The sequence below is a fragment of the Scyliorhinus torazame genome, chromosome 1, assembly GCF_047496885.1.
Source record: "Scyliorhinus torazame isolate Kashiwa2021f chromosome 1, sScyTor2.1, whole genome shotgun sequence".
Classification (NCBI taxonomy): domain Eukaryota; kingdom Metazoa; phylum Chordata; class Chondrichthyes; order Carcharhiniformes; family Scyliorhinidae; genus Scyliorhinus; species Scyliorhinus torazame.
The window spans coordinates 119,684,827-119,706,261 of record NC_092707.1 but is presented as its reverse complement, the minus strand read 5'-3'; the positions used below and the strand labels follow the sequence as shown (position 1 = coordinate 119,706,261).

General features: G+C 51.8%; 1 protein-coding gene across 8 annotated transcripts in view; it reads right to left on the bottom strand.

Annotated features, from left to right (window-relative positions):
- LOC140411434 (tyrosine-protein kinase Fyn-like) overlaps window positions 1–21,435 on the bottom strand; it is a 461,382-nt gene that overhangs the window by 15,895 nt on the left and 424,052 nt on the right. For all 8 annotated transcript variants that reach the window (XM_072500549.1, XM_072500558.1, XM_072500552.1 and 5 more), the window contains 2 exons: window positions 15,635–15,711; window positions 6,785–6,938 (listed from right to left, as the gene is read on the bottom strand). In XM_072500549.1, coding sequence (XP_072356650.1) covers window positions 6,785–6,938; window positions 15,635–15,711 — 231 coding nt within the window. The remainder of the gene's footprint in view (window positions 1–6,784; window positions 6,939–15,634; window positions 15,712–21,435) is intronic.

The window sequence follows — 21,435 nt, the reverse complement described above, 5'->3', positions numbered from 1 at the left end:
GATCGGATTTCTGCCTCACCCTGCTGGCCTATCGCTCGGCCCCACTAACCACTGGTCTCTCACCAGCCCAGCTGCTGATGGGTTGCGCCCTCAGGACCACTGTGCCTTCCATTCTGATGCCCACAATCGACCATGCTCCGGTACTGCACAGGATGCAGTGCGGTCGCCAGAAGAGGTCATATGACACATGGGCAACTGATCTTCCTGCCCTGGCCCCTGGAGACGAAGTCCGCATCCACCTACCAGAAGGTGGCTGGTCAGCACCTGCCGAAGTTCTCCGACGCGTGGCTCCCCGCTCGTTCCTGGTTCGCATGCCTGATGGATCCGTTCGTAGGCGCCAGGCTCTTCGCCTACTTCCACGCTCGCTATGAGACCTTACACTGACACCGTGTCCTCCTGTTGTTCCTGATAGCGACTTTGTGGAGCTGCCTGCTACCATGCCCCTTCCGTCGTCGCCCGTGGCCAGGCCCACACCTCAGCTGGTGGTTCCAGACCTACCCTTGAGGCGGTCAACCCGAATTCGTCGCCCACCTACTAGACTGGACTTATGAGACTGTTTACACGTTGAACTCATGCAACCACTGTGTTAACATGTTTATGTTCTTATCATTACAGGAATTTGTTTTATCGTTCCACATTTCCCCGTTCTTTGTTATGGTACAACCTTGTTATTATGTCACACCCGACATCGCCCCTTGTATATAGTTAAGCCCCATGTACATGCTGTAAATATTATTCACACACACATTTAGCTGCACTCAGTACACATCTCTATTTATAACCACGTAGGCGCATAATCTTGTAAAAAAAGGGGGATGTCATGATATTCAAGTGAACATCACAGCACATACATACACACATAATGATGGACAGATCAACGGACCAATTAGCACACACAACACGACAGCCAATCACAGACACGGGCATACACAGTACAAAACAAGGAACACGACACTTCCTGGGGAGTCCAGCAGGAGACGGCTCAGGGCACAAGACCTCATTGCCAGCCACTCAGACAGTCACCATGTGCTGAGTACCAGTGTTTATTATGTCAATAGTTAAATGAAATAAAACTGCATTGTACCATTCGCAACTGTGTTGGTTCGTCTGTGTCTCAGCGTACCCAACAATTCACTCCTCATCATGTACCAGGCTCAGTCTAATTCAATTTAAGGTGGTCCACCGGGCACACATGACGGCAGCGAGAATGAGCAAGATTTTTGGGGTAGAAGACACTACGTTTTGTTTTGTTTTGTTATTATTGTTACTATGACGTGCAAGGGCAGCCCTGCAAACCATGTCCACATGTTTTGGGCATGCCCGGAGCTTAGAGAGTTCTGGCAAGGGTTCGCGAGGGCAATGTCCAAGGTGCTTAACACACGGGTGGTGCCGAGTCCAGACATAGCAATCTTTGGAGTGTCAGAAGACCCGGGAGTTCAGGGGGCGAAAGAGGCCAACGTCTTGACCTTTGCCTCCCTAGTAGCCCGGAGACAGATTTTATTAATGTGGAGGGACTCGAAGCCCCCGAGTGTAGAGACTTGGGTTAACGACATGGCTCTGTTTCTCAGCCTCGAGAAAATAAAGTTTGCCTTAAGAGGGTCTCGCTAGGGTTCAGTCGGAGGTGGCAGCCATTCGTCGACATTCTCGGGGAAAATTAAAATGTCAGCAACAGCAGCAATCCGTGGGGGGTGGGGGGGAGTGATTCATTGGGATGGTGTGGGAAGATTGAGTCGCGTGGGGTAATGTCTATTTAATTGTTATTTTATATTCTCTTTTTGCACTATGTTAATGTTCACTCTAGTTTGTTTTGTTATTATTGTTACTATTGTTTTATTATGAAAAATTCTGCAAAACCTCAATAAAAATACTTTTCAAAAAATAAATTAAAAAAAAAAAGATATGGATCCTAGTTGCCTGTGATTTTGGGCTGTGGAGATATTTAGCACATAGAATTAAAGATCAGAGATGGTGTTTTTGAGCTGCAGTAAGTTTCTGTAGGTTTGGGAACACCATTTCTATATTAATTATGCTCTAATCATGACTTATTTCACATCTAACCATTTCTTTTGCTTGTTGGGATTTTTCTGGGCATAAAACAGGATCAAGAAGGATCAATTTTGGGATACAACATCCACTGCCCAAACTTCCCCTGTCATTGGCGACTTTGCAGGCAGCCATGCACTGGCTCCCGCAATAACTGGTTGTAAATGAGCCGAAACGGGGCCTACAGGATTCTTTATTCCTCCCCATACTCATGCTCAGTGTAATTAGGGGAAAAGATTAAGGAACACATTCACAAGGGACACACAGGCTTCTGTAAAAATTGGAAGCTCGCCTGGGGAGGGTGTCGTCTGGGGAACTGGCAGCGGAACACTTTGCACATGCACAAGAGGCACAGATCTGAAATACGTAACAAAGTTGTCCCAGCAACAAACACCTTGGATATGGGATAACTACCTCAAATACAGGATCGTTGGGATATCGACCCAGAACTTTGACTTTTTGGTACATGAGGGGAGCTGTGGAACAACCTGTACTGATCCTAAAATTAGGAGACCAATGAAACCCTACGCTCTGTCTAACTTGCAATGTTGTGGAGGTGCTGGCATTGGACTGGGGTGAGCACAGTAAGAAGTCTTACAACAGCAAGTTATAGCCCAACAGGTTTGTTTTGAATCACTAGCTTTCGGAGCACTGCTCCTGCACCTGAGGAAGGAGCAGTGCTCCGAAAGGTAGTGATTCAAAACAAATCTGTTGGATTTTAACCTGGTGTTGTAAGACTTCTTACTATCTTGCATTTGTGACCAACTGTCTTGTATTTTAAGGGTTGCCCTTTATTTTGACTGTTTGTCCCAGGTTCTTTACATTAAGTCTTTTGTCTCATATTCCTACAGCAGCATGCACGAGACTGAGCTTGGGAGCCTCTACTGAGTGATTTAAACAGGATTCCAAGTCTATGATTGCCCAACCGTGAGAGGATAATGTTGTGACTCCACTCCTTACACTAACTGCTGTAATGGTCTCCGGCAAACCCCCCCGCCCCCCCCCCAACAAACCCTCATCACCACTCCCGGCCCACAGTCAGTGTTTCTTTATTTTATTTCATAAGAATTGGTCACACTGCTATCCCATTAATGGATATGAACATAAGAACAGACTTCCGGTTGCGGCTATGCCTAGGTAGGTCGCACGTTCGGCAGCTCCCGCCGGGAACGGACTTTTGGGCTCTTCATAGGGGCCCCAGTGGCAATTGTTCCATGGCTCCCAGTGTGGGAAGGTGACAGCAAGGTTCCCCCAACATTACATAGATTGGACCAGGAGTGGAGCGGTTAAAAAAGCGTTCCTGGTGCATCGGAAAGTGCGAGGGAGGAGAAGCAAGATGGCGGCGGGTGGAGACCAAACAGCATGGGCGCAGTGGTCGCAGGAGCAACAGGAATTCCTTAAACTCTGCTTTGCGGAGCTGGAGACAGAAATGTTGGCGCCAATGAAGGCGGCGATTGAGAAGCTTGTGGAGACCCAGAAGGCCCAAGAGGCGGCGATCCAGGAGGTGCGGCAAAAAGCCTTGGAGAACGAGGACAAGATCTTGGGCCTGGCGGTGAAGGTGGAGGCGCATGAGGCGCTGCACAAGAGGTGGCAGGAAAAATTTGAGGACCTGGAGAATAGGTCGAGGAGGAAGAATCTTCGGATTCTGGGTCTCCCTGAAGGAGTGGCGGGGCCCGATGCCGGGGCATATATGAGCACGATGCTCAATTCGCTGATGGGCGCGGGAGCTTTCCCGAGGCTCCTAAAGCTGGATGGGGCTCATCGGATCCTGGCAAGGAGACCCAAAGCCAACGAGCCGCCAAGGGCTGTAGTGGTGAGGTTCCACCACTTTATGGACAGGGAGTGTGTCCTGAGATGGGCCAAAAAAGAACAGAGCAGCAGGTGGGAGAACACGGAGATCCGAATTTACCAGGACTGGAGTGCGGAGGTGGCTAAGAAGAGAGCTGGTTTTAACCGGGCTAAGGCGGTTCTCCGTCGGAAGGGGGTGAAGTTTGGGATGCTGCAGCCAGCGCGATTGTGGGTCACGCTCCAAGATCGGCACCACTATTTTGAAACGCCTGATGAGGCATGGAACTTTGTACAGGCTGAAAAGTTGGACTCAAACTGAGGTATTGCCGTGGGGGGATGTTTACTGTGTTTACCGCGTTTGGGGAATGTTCCTTTTGTTTCGGTGCTGGGTGGGGATGGGTGAATGGATTTGATGTGGGGGCTGTGGGAGAGCGTGGGCATCGGTGTTGGAGGGGCAGGGCCCCACAGAGGAAGGGGGGGTGGAGGCCCGGGGATGGGGAGTTGGGGTAAGGCCGCAAAAAGGAGCTGCGGCAGAGGGGGCGGGGCCGGCTCAGACGGAAAGCGCGGGCTTTTTCCCGTGCTAGGGAAGGATGGGGGCGGGGCTGGGGGGGAAGGGCAGTGCTGGAGAGGAGTGCACACTGATTGCCAAGGGATGGGGGGATTCTCACACTGGGGGGTCGATGGAATGGCGGGAGAGACCGGGGTCAGCAGGAGTCAGCTGACTTACGGGAGTGTCATGGGGGGAGCAAAATGGCTAGATGAGGATCTAGTGGGGGGGAGGGGGGAATTGGGTTGCTGCTGCATTGGCCAAAGGGGAGCTGGAAGTAGGAGAGGTGGTCGGGACGGGGGTCCGCCGCCTGGGGGACTGGAGGGTGCGGGAGGCGCGGGCACGTGGTTGACCTAGAAAAGGAGATGGCTAGTCGGCAGGGGGGGGGGTGCGAGGCGAGTAGCCCCCTGATCCGGCTGCTAACTTGGAATGTGAGGGGCCTGAACGGGCCGGTCAAGGGGTCCCTGGTGTTCGCGCTCTTAAAGGGACTGAAGGCAGACGTGGTTATGCTCCAGGAGACACACATAAAGGTGGCAGATCAGGTTAGGCTGAGAAAGGGATGGGTAGGGCAGGTCTTTCATTCAGGGCTGGATGCGAAGAACAGAGGGGTTGCAATACTGCTGGGGAAGCGGGTGTCGTTCGAGGCACTGAATATTGTAGCGGATAATGGAGGTCGAAATGTGATTCTGAGTGTTAGGTTTCAGGGGGTGCGGGTGGTACTGGTGAACGTATATGCCCCGAATTAGGATTATGCCGGATTTATGAAATGCATGTTGGGTCGGATTCCGGATTTGGAGCTAGGAAGCTTGATAATCGGGGGGGGGGGGACTTCAACACGGTGCTGGACCCAGCACTGGACCGTTCTAGGTCCAAGACGGGTAAGAGGCCGACTGCGGCCAAGGTGCTCAGGGGGTTTATGGACCAGATGGGGGGAGTGGATCCATGGAGGTTTGCCAGGCCGCAGGCCAGGGAATTTTCCTTCTTTTCCCACGCCCATAGAGCCTACTCCCGGATAGATTTTTTCATTTTGAGTAGGGCGCTAATCCCGAAAGTGGGGGGAACGGAATACTTGGCCATAGCCATCTCGGACCAAGCCCCGCATTGGGTGGAGCTGGAGTTGGGGAGGAGAGGGACCAGCGCCCGCTGTGGCGCCTTGATGTGGGACTGTTGGCGGATGAGGGGGTGTGCGGGGGTGTATTGAAAGATACTTGTAGGCCAACGAAAACGGGGAGGTGTAGGTGGGGGTAGTCTGGGAGGCGTTGAAGGCGGTGGTCAGGGGAGAGCTAATCTCCATTAGGGCCCACAGGGAGAAGAGAGAGAGGGAGAGGTTGGTGGGGGAGATTTTAAGGGTGAAAAAAAAGAACATAAGAACTAGGAGCAGTAATAGGCCATCTGGCCCCTCGAGCCTGCTCCGCCATTCAATGAGATCATGGCTGATCTTTTGTTGACTCAGCTCCACTTTCCGGCCCCAACACCATGGGCCGGACTCTCCACTCCCACGCCGAAGTGGCCGCGCCGTCGTGAATGCCGTCGAGGTTCACGACGGCGCGGAACGGCCCCGGTCCCGACCGATTCAGGCCCTGACAATGGGCCAGGATCGGGGCCGCTTCATCTACATGCGCCAGGCCTTGTCGCCCGCGTAAAAGCGGCGCCGCATAGATGATGCGGCCGGCGCCGCATAACGGGCGTCATCCGCGCATGCGTGGTTGTCGTCCTCTCTAAATCCGCCCCGCAAGAAGATGGGGGACGGATCTTGCGGGGCCGTGGAAGGAAGGAGGTCCTCCTTCAGAGAGGATGGCCCGACGATCGGTGTGCACCGATCGCGGGCCACCCCACATTCCAGGTGAAGCCCGGTGCAGGATCCCCCCTCGCCCCCCCACAGGCCGCCCCCCCCCCAGCGTTCACGCACCGCCCACGACTGCAGCGAACAGGTGTGGATGGCGCCGGGGGGAACCCGCTGTTTTGGCCTGGCCGCTCGGCCCATCCGGGCCTCAGAATAGCGGGGGTGCCGGAGAATCGCCATTTTGGGTGCCTCCGGCGATTCTCCGGCCTGCGGCCCGCGAAACTCGACCAGGCCATTCCCGCCGCTTGGGAGAATCGCGGGAGGGCGTCGGACCGGCGTCCCCGGAAATGTTGGCGGCCCAGGCGATTCTCCCAACCGGTGTGGGAGTGGAGAATCGCGCCCCATAACCCTCAATCCCTTTATTCTTCAAAAAACCATCTATCTTTAGATGTTCAATATTTGCTCAACGAGATAAGATATAAGTCACTATAAGGCAAACAACATCTGTAAAATTTTAAGTAAAGTAGATTGAAAATAAATGAATGCACTATTGATGTAAATATATATTCAACTTCAAAAAATTCTAGTAGATCTACAGCTGGAGAACCACCAGAACATTGTACCTTGTCGTGCTGTGTATTCATTGTCTTCAATAAGTCTTGCCAGTCCGAAATCTGCTATCTTGCACACAAGGTTTTCTCCTACAAGTATATTAGCAGCCCTTAAATCTCGGTGAATGTAATTCATTCGCTCGATATAGGCCATTCCTGCTGCAATCTATATGAAATGAGAGAAGAACCACAGCAATTCATTAAAGAGATAGCATTTAGTGGAAAACCATTTATGCCTTTAAGGAGCAAATGAATCAAAATGATGACAGGAGGTGGATTGAAAGGTCAGTTACTATTGTGATAATTTAGTAATGGAATGAACAGTGCTGCACACAATCCACTCTAGGTTTAAACTGGAACTTGAGCAAGGTAATCTGACATGCTAAGTACATTCACCTTTGGAGGCAGTTTGTAATAAAGATTGCTCGCCAAACAAGACATCTCACTCTCGAAGTGTTTCTGGATATCAGGGCAAAACCGCACCTTTCATCTACATAAATGCACTAATCAGTAGGTGTTCCTTTACAGCCTCCTATCACCTGGTATAATGGCCGCCATTCAGCCACCATGTTGCACGCGGTGCAGAGCCAGGTGCAATGGGTGAATCCCGCGAAAGCCGCAAATCGGGCTCTGTGCCAGGCCGATCGCTCGTCACCCAACTTGATATGGCCGGCACAATCTGGATACGCCCTCACTGGGCATGATCCGGATAATGAGCTTTAAATGAACCATTAGGCTTATTTAAATACCCAGACGCCGTATGCACCCTGTGCCCGGGAGTCAATGGCCATGCCTGCGAGACCGCAACCGGGTGCTATTTAGCACTGGTTTCCACCAACATGGTAGGGTAGTACCCTGGCACACCGCCTGGCACCTGGGTACCTTGGCACTGCCAGTCTGGCGCCCTGGCAATGTCACCCAGGCACAATGTCAGTGCCAATATGGCACTTCCAGGGTGCCAGGCTGGCAGTGACAAGGTGCCTGGGTGCCAGGCCGGCACCGCCAGAGGTTGTGGCGCTCTAATCTGCGAGGAGCCGGTCCTGCTGTCGAGCTCAGCTCCCCTGTGCAGGAAATCTGCTAATGTATGGCTTCAACGGGCATAAACTCCCCGAGGCCCAAGAAAATGGCAAAACGTGATTGAATAGGGGAGTCAATCTTGGCACTGCAGCCGCCGAGAAACACCCCGCTAAACGCCCCCGTAACCAGACTTAGAAATGTTTCCACTGAATCGCGTCAAACATCTCCATTACAACTACAGTTATGAAGTTTTACAACACCAGGTTAAGGTCCAACAGGTTTGTTTTGATGTCACTAGCTTTCGGAGCGCTGCTCCTTCCTCAGGTGAATGAAGAGGTATGTTCCAGAAACCTGGGCGGGATTCTCCATTCCCGCGCCGAAATGCCCATGCCATCGCGAACGCCGTCGAGGTTCACGACGGCGCGAAACGGCCCCAATCCCGAACGATTGAGGCCCCGACAAAGGGCTAGGATCGGAGCCACGTCATCTACACGCGCCAGGCCTTGTCGCCGCGTAAAGGCGGCGCCGCATAGATGACGCTGCCGGCGCCGCATAACTGGCGTCACCCGCGCATGGTTGCCATCCTCTCTAAGTCTGCCCCGCAAGAAGATGGCGGACGGATCTTGCGGGGCCGCGGAAGGAAGGAGGTCCTCCTTCAGAGAGGACGGCCCGACGATCGGTGGGCACCGATCGCGGGCCACCCCACATTTGAGGTACCCCCCCGGTGCAGGATCCCCCCTCGCCACCCCGCAGGCCGCCCCCCCAGCGTTTGCGCGCTGTTCCCGACGGCAGCAACCAGGTGTGGACGGTGCCGGGGGGAACCCGCCGTTTTGGCCTGGCCGCTCGGCCCATCCGGGCCTGAGAATAGCGGGGGTGCCGGAAAATCGCCATTTTGGGTGTCTCCGGCAACTCTCCGGCCCGCGGAACTCGATGGGGCCGTTCCCGCCGCTTGGGAGAATCACGGGAGGGCGTCGGACCGGCGTCCCGGGAAATTTTGGCGGCCCAGGCGATTCTCCCAACCGGCGCGGGAGTGGAGAATCTCGCCCCATATATATATAGACAGATTCAAAGATGCCAGACAATGCTTGGAATTTTACTTGCCCAGAAGTCCCAGCATCCAAATTCAACCACAAAAAGGCAACAATCGGTCAGAGTTCCACTCCATTTAAAAATATTGATTGAAAGAGTTCACTGATACGTTCTGTTCCCAGTAAGGTTTAATGGCACGGCAATCAAGCACTTAACTTTAGTTCTTTGGAAAATAACCTACTCCAAAAAGGCGTTACTAATTCCTCCTGCAATATATTTAGGATGTGGTGATGATCGTAGGTTACTCTGCAATAAAAATTATCCAATGGGTTCTGTTGTTAGGTGATTTTATGAAATGTTACATACTGTAGATGCCAAGCAAAAAACAATTCAAATTGCACTATCTTATCCTGAGTACTGTGCAACAATTTCACATCAGGGAATGATTCTGACATAAATAGCCTGCCCACTGCTTATTCAAAGTGAATACATTACAATTGATCAAAAATTGAATCCATCTGGCTTCATCCACAAACTGTCACACAATCGCAGACAGGTTGCAGCTGAAGGGAACCCCTTTCTCCCATATTCCTGTTTGGGCTTCATTACCTTTCAATACTAATTACAACAAGCTGCCTGTCAGCTTTATAGTCTAAACTGGCCAAGAAACCACTGGATGAAAGACTGCAGGAAGGCATGACTCAGCTCTTTACAATGCCGAGAGATACACACTGATGCTGATAGAAGTGGACGAATGATTTAAAATTAACAAACGTCAAGTGCGTCTACTGATTAAAATAAACTTTCCCCACCAGGCAGAAGATCAATACAGGTAACAGGAAAGCTGAGTTTGTGTTGCTTAGCTCTTTCCAAAAGCAGTTGGATAAATATTCAGCAAAACAGAACAAGTTCAGATTGAGACAATCAAATATTCCAGATAACACATCTGTCCTCTGCTGTTTAGTTGGGGTAATAGCAGAAGAGGATCATTGCTTGAGGAAGGAATCATCCATCTCCTTTGGTGGTTCTCAGACACTCCGGAGGCAGAATCATCATTTTGGCTCCAGGCTGTCATAGAAGTCAGGACATTCATCAGTATAACATCACACTGTAAATTCACTAATAAGGACCAGCCTCAGCAAAGGTTGTGTTGAATAAATATTAAAGTTGCCCAAAGCTACTGATTACAACATCCCTCAGCCTTTCTTGAAATGCATATTGTGAAAGAATTCAACTCTTGATAGCGTCTGTCATGACATCAGAACATCTAAAAATTTCAGGCAATGAAATACTTTTGAAATGTAGTCACTGTTGCAATATGGGAAATACAGCAGTCCAATTTGCACTTCCCACAAACAATGTTTAGTGACCAGTTAATTTGTCTTTACATGTTGGGTGAGGAATAAATATTGGCCAGGACAGTGGAGAGAACTCTTCTGCTCATATTTGAAATAATACATAGCTTAAGTATTCATAATCTATAGGATAATATGTTTTCAGGAGATATTCACTGTTAGGTTTCTTGAGCTTTCCATAAAAGTATACAGCTATTCCTTATGCTACTCAACGTTTATTCGCTTCATGAATACTGTAACATTTTGCATGCAGTATTGCTCTGAATGTGTCTAGTCACATGCATTATTGTTGCTGATAAATCCATTTGGCTGAAGTAAGGACTGATGCGCAATCAATAACTCCAGAAGCGAGATTGGAGACAATTGAAGGCTTTAATATGCTAGCTGTTTCCCCCCAGCAGCGCAGGTACAGAAGAAAGCTGCTGGGGCGGCACGGGCTCTTATACCCCGCCTTGCAGGGTGGAGCTAACAAACAGGCTTAATCAATGGGAACAAGTACATTCTCCATCAATGGTATTCCAGCATTACCAGGTACCGTATCCTTCTAACACAGACGACGACATTCACCCCCTGTTAAAAAAGAGTCCGGCAGAGGTGGTGGCTTCATATTACAACGTGGTAATGTGGTAGAAGTTACAGTTATGAAGGTACCGTAATACCTCCGCACAACATTTTGCCGTATTACATCTTAACTATTTACAACAGTAATGTACATTTCAAAATGAAGCAATTAGTCGATCGGGGGCCCTGGTCGTCCACTGCGATTGTCGTAGCTTTGGTGGTGGTGCCGGTGGAGGTTCGTGCGTCTGTGACTCCGGGAGCGTGGTTTCGGCTGCCCGCAAGTTTCGGGAGTTTGTGAAGGGAATGTGGGACTGGTGCCTGGGGTGTGTGTGGGGATCCAGCGGGCGCCAGGTCCCGTAGGGAGACGGTATCCTGTCGGCCGTCCAGGTGCGCCACGTAGGCGTTCTGAGGGGTAGCGTGGAGGAGATGGACCCTCTCGAGCAATGGGTCCGATTTGTGCGCCCGCACGTGTTTTCAGAGCAGGATGGGTCCGGGAGCTGCCAGCCAGGTCAGGAGCAAAGTACCAGAGGAGGACTTCCTGGGAAAGACAAGGAGACGTTCGTGAGGTGTTTGGTTGGTCGTGGTACAGAGCAGTGACCGGATGGAGTGGAGGGCATCCGGGAGGACTTCCTGCCAGCGGGAGACTGGGACATTCCTGGACCGCAGGACTGTCTTCCAGACCGTTCCGTTCTCCCTCTTTACCTGTCCGTTACTCCGGGGGTTGTAACTGGTCGTCCTGTTCGAAGCTATGCCCTTGCTGAGCAGGAATTGACGCAGTTCGTCGCTCATAAAGGAGGACCCCCTATCACTGTGTATGCAGGCGGGGAAACCGAACAGCGTAAGGATACAATAGAGGGCTTTTATGATGGTGGTTACGGTCATGTCGGAGCAGGGGATGGCGAATGGGAACCGGAGTACTCGTCAATCACGTTCAGGAAGTACGTGTTGTGGTCGGTGGAAGGGAGGGGGCCTTTGAAATCCATACTGAGGCGTTCAAAGGAATGGGAAGCCTTTATCAGGTGCGCTTTCTCTGGTCGGTAGAAGTGCGGCTTGCACTCTGCACAGATTTGGCAATTCCTGGTGGCTGTCCTGTCCTCCTCGATGGAGTAGGGCAGGTTGTGGGTCTTGATGAAGTGGAAAAGTCGAGTGACCCCCCCCCGGGTGGCAGAGGTCCTCGTGGAGGGCTCGGAGGCGGTCCACTTATGCGTTGGCACATGTGCCGCGGGATAGGGCATCAGGAGGCTCATTTAGCTTCCCAGGACGATACAAGATCTCATAGTTGGAGGTGGAGAGTTCGATCCTCCACCGTAAGATCTTGTCATTTTTTATCTTGCCCCGCTGTGCATTATCGAACATGAAAGCAACCGACCGTTGGTCAGTGAGGAGAGAGAATCTCCTGCCGGCCAGGTAATGCCTCCAATGTCGCACAGCTTCTACTATGGCTTGGGCCTCCTTTTCCACAGAGGAATAGCGGATTTCGGAGGCGTGGAGGGTGCGTAAGACGAAGGCCACGGGTCTGCCCGCTTGGTTGAGGGTGGCCGCCAGAGCTACGTCGGACGAGTCGCTCTCGACCTGGAAGAGGAGGGACTCGTCGATGGCGTGCATCGTGGACTTTGCAATGTCTGCTTTGATGCGGCTGAAGGCCTGGCGGGCCTCTATCGACAGGGGAAAAACTGTGGATTGGATCAGTGAATGGGCCTTGTCCGCATAGTTGAGGACCCATTGGGCATAGTAGGAAAAAAAATCTAGGCAGCGCTTCAGGGCCTTGGAGCAATGCGGTAGGAGGAACTCCATAAGGGGGCGCATGCGTTCAGGCTCGGGGCCTATAACTCCATTACGCACTACGTAGCCAAGGATGGCTAGGTGGTCGGTGATGAACACGCATTTATCCTTGTTATACGTGAGGTTAAGGATTTTTGCGGTCTGGAGGAATTTTCGGAGGTTGGTATCATGGTCCTGCTGGTCGTGGCCGCAGATGGTGACATTATCGAGGTATGGGAATGTGGCCCGTAAACCGTACCGGTCAACTATTCGGTCCATCTCTCGTTGGAAGACCGAGACCCCATTAGTGACACCGAAGGGAACCCTTAAGAAGAGGTAGAGCCGCCCATATGCTTTGAAGGCAGTGTATTTGCGGTCACTAGTGCGGATGGGGAGCTGGTGGTAGGCGGACCTAAGATCCACCGTGGAAAAGACCTTGTATTGTGAGATCCTGTTGACCAGGTCGGATATGCGGGGGAGAGGGAACGCGTCCAGCTGCATAAACCTGTTGATGGGCTGACTGTAGTCGATGACCATCCTATGCTTCTCCCCAGTCTTTACAACCACTACTTGAGCTCTCCAGGGGATGTTGCTAGCCTCAATAACACCTTCCCTCAGTAACCGTTGGACCTCTGACCTAATGAAGATCCGGTCCTGGGCACTGTACCGTCTGCTCCTAGTGGCGACTGGTTTGCAATTCGGGGAAGGCGGATCGACCTTGAGGGTTGCGAGGCTGCAGACAGTGAGGGGGGTATAGGGCTGTCGAATTTGAAAGTTAGACTTTGGAGGTTGCACTGAAAGTCCAACCCTAGGAGTGTGGCTGCGCAGAGGTGAGGAATGACGGAGTTTTCGGTAGTTTTTGAACTCCCTTCCCTGGACCGTGAGGTTAGCTACACAAAACCCCTTGATCTCTACTGAGTGAGATCTGGAGGCCAGGGAGATTTTTTGATTAACGGGGTGGACGGGGAGAGAACAGCGCCTTGCCGTGTCGGGGTGTATGAAGCTCTCCGTGCTCCCAGAGTTGATTAGGCAGGGCGTTTCATGCCCATTGATAAGCACCGTCGTCGTAGCAGTCGAGAGTGTTCGGGGCCGAGACTGGTCCAGGGTCACCGAGGCTAATCGTGGCAGCAGTTGGATGTTCTCTTCGGGCGGTGTGTGGTCAGCCGAACTGGAGTCCTGGGAGTCCATCCAAGATGGCGGCACCCACTGGTCGCACATGGCTGGGGGTGCACAAAATGGCGGCGCCCATCCATCGCACGTGGCGTCCGCGGGACAAGATGGCGGTGCCCGGAGGCCCTGGAGAAGGAAGATGGCGGCGCCCGCTGGCCGCACGGGGTCCGTGGAGAGGGTTGTGGTGGCGATCTGTATTCGCCTCCGGAGACCGCAGCGACCGCCCGGGCTTGGCATACGGCCACGAAGTGGCCCTTTTTGCCGCATCCCTTGCAGATGGATGAACGGGCCGAACAGCGCTACCAGGGGTGATTGGCCTGCCCACAAAAATAGCAGCAGGGCCCCCCTGGGTTTCGAGGCCGTCTCGCAGCACAAGCTTGTGGGGGGATGGGAGATGCCTCGGGGTCGGCCGCGGGGGGGGTTCCACGCTGCCCAGGGGGCTGCCGCACGGTCGAGGACATAAGCGCAGTGGTTTCGGGAGGCCACATCCAGGGAGCCGGCAAGCGCCCATGCCTCCTTGAGGCCTAGTGTCTCTTTCTCCAGCAATCACTGGCAGATTTGGGAGGACAGCATACCTGCGACGAAAGCGTCCCGGATCAAATGTTCTGTGTGGTCGCTTGCCGAAACCTGCGGGCAGCTGCAGTTTCTCCCCAACACCAGGAGCGTATGGTAGAATTCTGCCAGTGATTCTCCAGGGATTTGTCGCCTCGTCGCTAGTAGATGTCCGACGTAGATCTGGTTTACAGGCGAATATAATGTCCTTTCAGCAGCTCCATTGTGGCATCAAAATCGTCAGCGTCCTCGATGAGGGTGTAGATTTCTGGGCTTACCCTCGAGTGCAGAAGTTGTAGTTTCTGTTCTCCCGCGTGGGGGCTGAGTTGCAGACACACCGGCTTGATTCAGAGCTCCATTCTTTAAAAACTACGTATTAAATTGATACGGGGGGGGGGGCATGGGCTCTTATACCCCGCCTTGCAGGGTGGAGCTAACATACTGGCTTAACCAATGGGATCAAGTCCATTCTCCACCAATGGTATTCCGGCATTACCAGGTATCATAATCCTTCTAACACAGACTACCACAAGAACATTCGGCCTTTTCATGTTGCCAAAGAACGAAGCCATGCAAGATCTAAAAATGCCAGAGAAAAATAAATCAATGGGATAAAAAGCACGATTTACCGTTTGTGGGATGGGACGCGGCCGGTAGATTCCATGCGAGGCCTTTTCCGGGATTTCCAATAGTCATTACGCCCAGTGAGATCTAACGAGATAGGTGGGATCCAGACTTGCCTAGTTAAGTGAGTTTAACCGTTCACTTAACTATGCCAATGCCAGACCTAACCAGCATCTGGAGAATCCTGGCCTCGCTGAGGAGATGCCAGCCAGGTGCCGTTTCGCACTGGTCCCCACAAACGGGGACCAGGCGGAACGGCACTCGGTAGGGGAGGGGGGATCCTCCAGGGTGATCGGAGCCCCCAGATGGTTGGCCTGTGGGCAGGGTGGCATCCTAGCACTGCTGATGCCACCTGGAAACCATAGCAGTGCCACCTAAGCACCCTGGCAGTACCACCTGTGTGGTGGCAGTACCGCCAAGGTGCCAGTCTGGCAGTGCCAAGGTGCACAGGTGGCATTTTTCCCCTGCTGGGAATCGGGCCCAGCAGTGCCCTACCTATATGAGGTGGGGTGTCGGGGGTTAAAGACCCCCCAACAGGTATGTTGGGGCATCGGGGGTGTGGGGGGGGTTGAGGGACCATCTTCCTGCACTGATGAGTGGAGATCCTCAGTGCAGGAAATGCAACTGGAGTATGGCCTCGGGTGGGGATGTTCTCCGCTGAGGCCTGAAAAATTCGCTAATCACAAGCGCTGGGAACAACCCTGCTAATCCCACCCAGAATGGGGCTCTGTTTTTTCGTTAGTTCACACCCAAAATGCTGATCATCAAAGAATAGGAAATCCATTTGCAGTACCTGTGCCGACATGTCGACCAGCTGGGGTAGTTTTAATATCCTTCCATCACCATCCTTTAGGAAATCAAGTAAACTTCCTGAGAAAGAAATTAGAAACATTTTTAATAACTTGCAGCTGGATGATGTTGATCGAGACTTCATTTTTTTTACGTGTGTCTCTCTTGTACGATTTTGCGAGATCATCATTTGGTCACTTTCTGATACATCAGCAAGTGGAAACACTGGGCTGGATATTATGCTGTCCTCTCAGTGGATTCAAAGGCAGAGGGGGCCTGTAAAATCCAGCTGGTGGCCTTCCTGCCATCCAGCCCCCCACACCCTTCCCACCCGGCACTTTCTGAAATTTTACTAGAATGGGGGAGGTACATGCGCTTGCCCACACTTGGGCTCATTGAGACCCTTAAGAAGCCCACCCCCCACTGACTGGTATTTTACTGGGATGGGGGAGGGCCGAGCCAGATAGAATCCCAGTAGCTTTAGCTGTATGGGTTGGTGTGCGGAGGGAGGAACAGGCATCAAGATTGTCCTCCTCTTCAACCCACCATCTTGTTTCTTGAACCCAGCCTCTCAACCCGCTCGCTGAGCCCCCTGACCCTGAACTTACCTGAGATCTCAGTATGGTGAGACAGACTGCATATAGTTCCAGCAGTGGCCATTGGTCTGCAACTCTCTAATGCAGGACGTACGGCCAAAATAGGAGCAAAATGTTTGCCGTAAAGCGATTAACACAGCTCCCAGTGTTAAATTGCTGCAGGGCTGCCATTGGGATCGTGGCAGGCTCCCCTTGGCTTTTTAGCCAGGAAATGGGGATTATGGGACCCCCTAAAACCAAGCCCGTTATTCCATAGAGTACATATTTTTTGGATTTTATGCTTTATTCATCTTTTTCTTAATTAATCTATTAAAACAAACAGGTTGAAGACTTCCGGTGGCGGCTACGAGGGAGTAAGTCGCACATTTGGTGGCTCCCGCTCCGGTCGGACTTTTGGACCTTTTCCCCTGACATTTTTGCGCTTTAAAGTGCTGGATTGGAAAGTAATAGCACTCAGGCACTGAATCCATACAGATGTGTATGGAACTAAGAAGTAGGAAGGATCGCAAACAGCTGAAGAAGTGGACAAGCAAGGGGGAGGCTGTGAGTGAAACCAATATGGCCGATGTCCAGACCCGGGCACCGCCAGCTCAGCCAACAATGGAGCACCTGCAGGTTATGCAGGAGAACTTCCTAGCACTGAAAAGTGATCATTTGGAACCGCTCCAGAAACCGTTTGACCGAATGGAGAAAAAGCTGGATGCCCAGGTTGAGAAGATTCAGAAGCTGGAGAAGGTGGTGGAGGAGCAGGCGGACTTTCAAACGGTGGCGGACATGGAGATTCGAAGGTTGAGAGACCAACAAAAAATGCTCCTGGAAAAGCTGGAAGACCTGGAGAACAGGTCTCACCGACAGAATTTAAGAATCGTTGGCCTCCCGGAGGGGGCCGAGGGGCTGGATGCTGCCGCGTATGTGGCAGACATGTTCCAGAAGCGGCTGGGAAGCGAGGTGTTCCCTTGCCCGCCGGAGGTGGACAGGGCACATAGAGCGCAGGTGAGGCAGCCGCGGTGAGGGGGTCCCTCACGAGGGATGGTGGTCCGGTTCCACAGGTTCCTGGATAAGGAGCGGGTTCTTCAATGGGCCAAGAGCACACGGAGCTGCAACTGGGGCAATAGCACCCTGCGCGTTTACCAAGACCTGAGCGCAGAGATGGCCAGAAGGAAGGCAGGCTACAGGCAAGTTAAAGAGATTTTCTATAAGAAGGTGAAATTTGGGCTGCTCTATCCGGCGCGACGGTGGGTTACGCACGCGGGCCAGCACCATTATTTTGAGGAACCCGAGGAGGCGATGGACTTTGCAAAGAGGCACGGGCTGGTCCCGAGCTGAGGACCCTTGGACTCGTGTTGGAACTTTTAATTCTTTCTCTCTTGTTTATGAGAGATGCCTGCATGTTTTTTCATGCTTTTGTATTTTGGTTTTTATGTGTTTTTTGTCTTTTTTCTCTACATGTCTCTTTTTCGCTAGTTTATGTCAGGGGTTAGGTTATAGGGTGGTGTTGCTAGGGGTGGGAGGGGGGGGGGGGGGGGAGTAGATCTGCTGACGATGTTGGAAATTGGGCATGGTAACAGTGAAGAGGTCAGGGGTGGAGGAAGCGCAACACATGGCTTGGGTCTGGCCAAAGAAAGGAGATGGCTGATCGGCAGGGGGAGGGGGGGGGGGGGGGGGGAGAGGTGCCCCCCCCCGACCAGGCTGATCACATGGAATGTTAGAGGGCTTAACGGGCCAGTCAAGTGCGTGTGTTCGCGCATTTACGGGTTTTGAAGGCGGATGTCGTCATGTTACAGGAGACTCATCTGAAAGTGGCTGACCAGGTCAGATTAAGGAAGGGCTGGATTAGTTAGGTCTTCCATTCAGGGCTCGACACTAAGACCAGGGGGGTTGCGATCTTGATCAACAAGCGGGTCCAATTTGAGGTGGAGGGCACAGTTGCAGACAGGGGCGGCAGATTTGTTATGGTTAGGGGTAAGCTCGAGGGGGTGAGAATAGTTCTGGTCAACGAATATGCCCCTAATTGGGATGACGTAGATTTTGTTAAGAGGTTGCTGAGGAAGATCCCTGACTTGGACTCACGCAAACTGATCATGGGTGGGGACTTTAACAGTTCTTGATCCTGGCCTGGACCGGTCGTGTTCAAAAATGGGTCGGGTGCCAGCGATGGCAAAGGAACTGAGAGGGTTCATGAAGCAAATGGGGGGAGCTGATCCATGGAGATTTAGTCGGCCGTCGGTGAAGGCGTTTTCGTTCTATTCTCACGTCCACAAGGTGTATTCCCGAATCGATTTCTTTAACATGAGCAGGGACCTGCTGACAGGGATGACGAGTGCAGAATATTCGGCAATTACCATCTCGGACCATGCTCCGCACTGGGTTGATCTGCAGATTTACAAAGATAGCTTTCAGCGCCCACAATGGAGGCTGGAAGTTGGGCTGCTGGCGGACGAGGCGGTGTGTGAGAGGCTGAGGAAATGCATGCAGAATTACCTGCAGGTAAATAATATTGGAGAAGTCTCAGCAGCGGTGCTCTGGGAGGCGTTGAAGGCAGTAGTGAGAGGGGAGCTGATCTCAATCCAGGCTCATAGGGACAGGACAGACAGAGCAGAAACAGACCAACTGGTTAAGGAAATTGTACGGACGGACAGGAGCTATGCGGAGTCCCCGAGGCCAGAGTTACTTAGGAAACGACAGAGGCTGCAGACCGAGTTTGGGGTGTTGGCTACAGGGAAGGCCATAGAGCAGCTGAGAAGGGCAAAGGGCGCAATATACGAGCATGGGGAGAAGGCCAGCAGAATGCTTGTACAACAACTAAGAAAGAGAGAAGCGGCTAGTGAAATAGGAAAGGTAGTCGACGGGGAGGGAAACCTGGTGGGGGACGGTAGGGCTGAACAAGGTGTTTAGGGACTTCTATAGCAAGCTGTACACCTCGGAACCCCCCATGGGACCGGAGGGGATGAGGTGCTTTTTGGACGGACTGACCTTCCCAAGAGTAGGTAGGGGGTTGGTAGACGGGCTGGGGGCCCCGATCAGGACCGAAGAAGTACTGGGGGGCCTGAAGGTCATGCAGTCGGGCAAAGCCCCGGGACCAGACGGATACCCGATGGAGTTTTATAAAAGGTTCTCCGAGATAGTGGGGCCGGTGCTGGTCAGGGTGTTCAACAAGGCAAGAAGCAGAGGGGTCTTACCCCCGACGATGTCGCAGGCCACTATCTCGCTTATACTGAAACGGGATAAAGACCTGGAGGCATGTGGGTCCTATGGGCCGATCTCTTTGATTAACGCAGACGCTAAGTTACTGGCCAAGATCTTGGCGTCTAGAATTGAGGACTGTATACTGGACGTGATTGCGGAGGACCAAATCAGGTGCGTAAAGGGCAGGCAACTGGTGGCCAATCTAAGGAGGCTGCTTAATATGATTATGATGCCCCCGGAGAGCAGGGAGGCAGAGGTAGTGGTAGCTATGGATGCCGAAAAGGCTTTCGACCGGGTTGAGTGGGACTATTTATGGGAGGTGCTGGGACGTTTTGGGTTCGGGGTGGGAATCATTGACTGGGTTAGGCTGCTATATCAGGCCCCAGAGGCTAGTGTGAGGCTGAACAGGACGACATCTGACTACTTCAGACTGCACCGCGGGACTAGACAGGGATGCCCCTCTCCCCACTGCTGTTTGTGCTGGCTATAGAGCCGCGGGCAATTGCTCTGAGAGCTTCAAAGGACTGGAAAGGGCTGGTCCGGGGGGGGAGTGGAACATAAAGTCTAGTTATATGCGGATGACCTGCTGTTATACGTGTCAGACCCAATGACGGGGATGGACGGAATCATGGAAACCCTGAGGGAATTTGGTCGGTTCTCAGGATATAAATTGAACATGGCGAAGAGGTCAGGAGAGTAGGCTGAGGGGGCTGCCGTTCAGGCTGGTAGGGAAAAGCTTCAGCTATTTAGGGATACAAGTAGCGCAAGACTGGGGTAAGTTGCATGAGCTAAACTTGTCCCGGTTGGTGGAGCAAGTGAGGGACGAGTTCCGGACATGGGATGCCAGGGTTCGCCTGGAGGTGGCAGCCATTCGTTGACTTCTTCGCAGAGAATTAATCGTCAGCAGGGGAGGGGGGTTAGGGTAGCGTAGAGTAGGGGGTTGCTTAGGCAGGTTCTTGCGAGAGGGGAGCCGATGCTTGCATTATGTCTTATTTGCTTTTTGTACACTATGGTATCATGTTGCTGTTTGATATGCCAAAAATACCTCAATAAAATTGTTTATTAAAAAAAAGAACAGGTTGAAAACACCCCTCATTACAACGTGTTCCTTGTATGATTTGCAAAAGCAATTTAAAATAACATCCTAGTTAAGTCAGATATGCTAACACTCCATTTGAAGGCGTCCTTCCATATTGAATTCAATGGGTGGGATTTTCCACACCGTCCACTGCGTATTTCATGGCAGCGGAGCCAGCCCGCCATCGGCCGGCAGCGGGATCGTCTGGCGCGCCGTTGTCAATGGGGTTTCCAGTTTAATGCACCCCTTACCGCTGGGAAACTGGCAGTGGGGTTACGCCGTCAGCATGAGTGGAAGATTCCGCCAGTGTGAACGGTCGGAAAGATCCAGCCTATCAGTCTCATCTTATCTATAATAGAATGAATTCTAACAATTCTCAAATCATAGTTTATAATTAGATGGGCTACATTTGTCATGTAAAATTAGATATTTGTCGTTACCTACAATAAAATATAAATGTATATATTATACATATACACTACATCTCACATTCATTCTCCATCTGCAAAACTGCTGCGTGCTTTATCCAGTTTCCAGTAATTGCCTGTGTTATATCAGGTCAATAGGTTTATGATTTACGGACCTACCCAGGTTTCACAACCAGAATTTATGAGTCAATTCCAAATGTAATATTGCAAGAAAAACATAATAAAATACAGAACATTAAACAGAACGCAGCATTTTAATTTTCAACAGATGTAATGTCCGTCACAAGATCTGTGAAAGAGATATTGTGCAGTAAGAGTTTTGCAATAGTTTTCATACAGATGAATGCCAGGCGTGGGGAAGTCTTGCACCTTAATGCAGAAACTCACACAAATGACTCCATGGTTGCACAAGTAGGTGAGAAGCATCAGGATTTGGCAAGTTCTTCAACACAGACTGCAAAGATGTCAGTTTCTTTGTAAAACATCATTCATTCCTTGCCTTAGGACTGTATTTTTC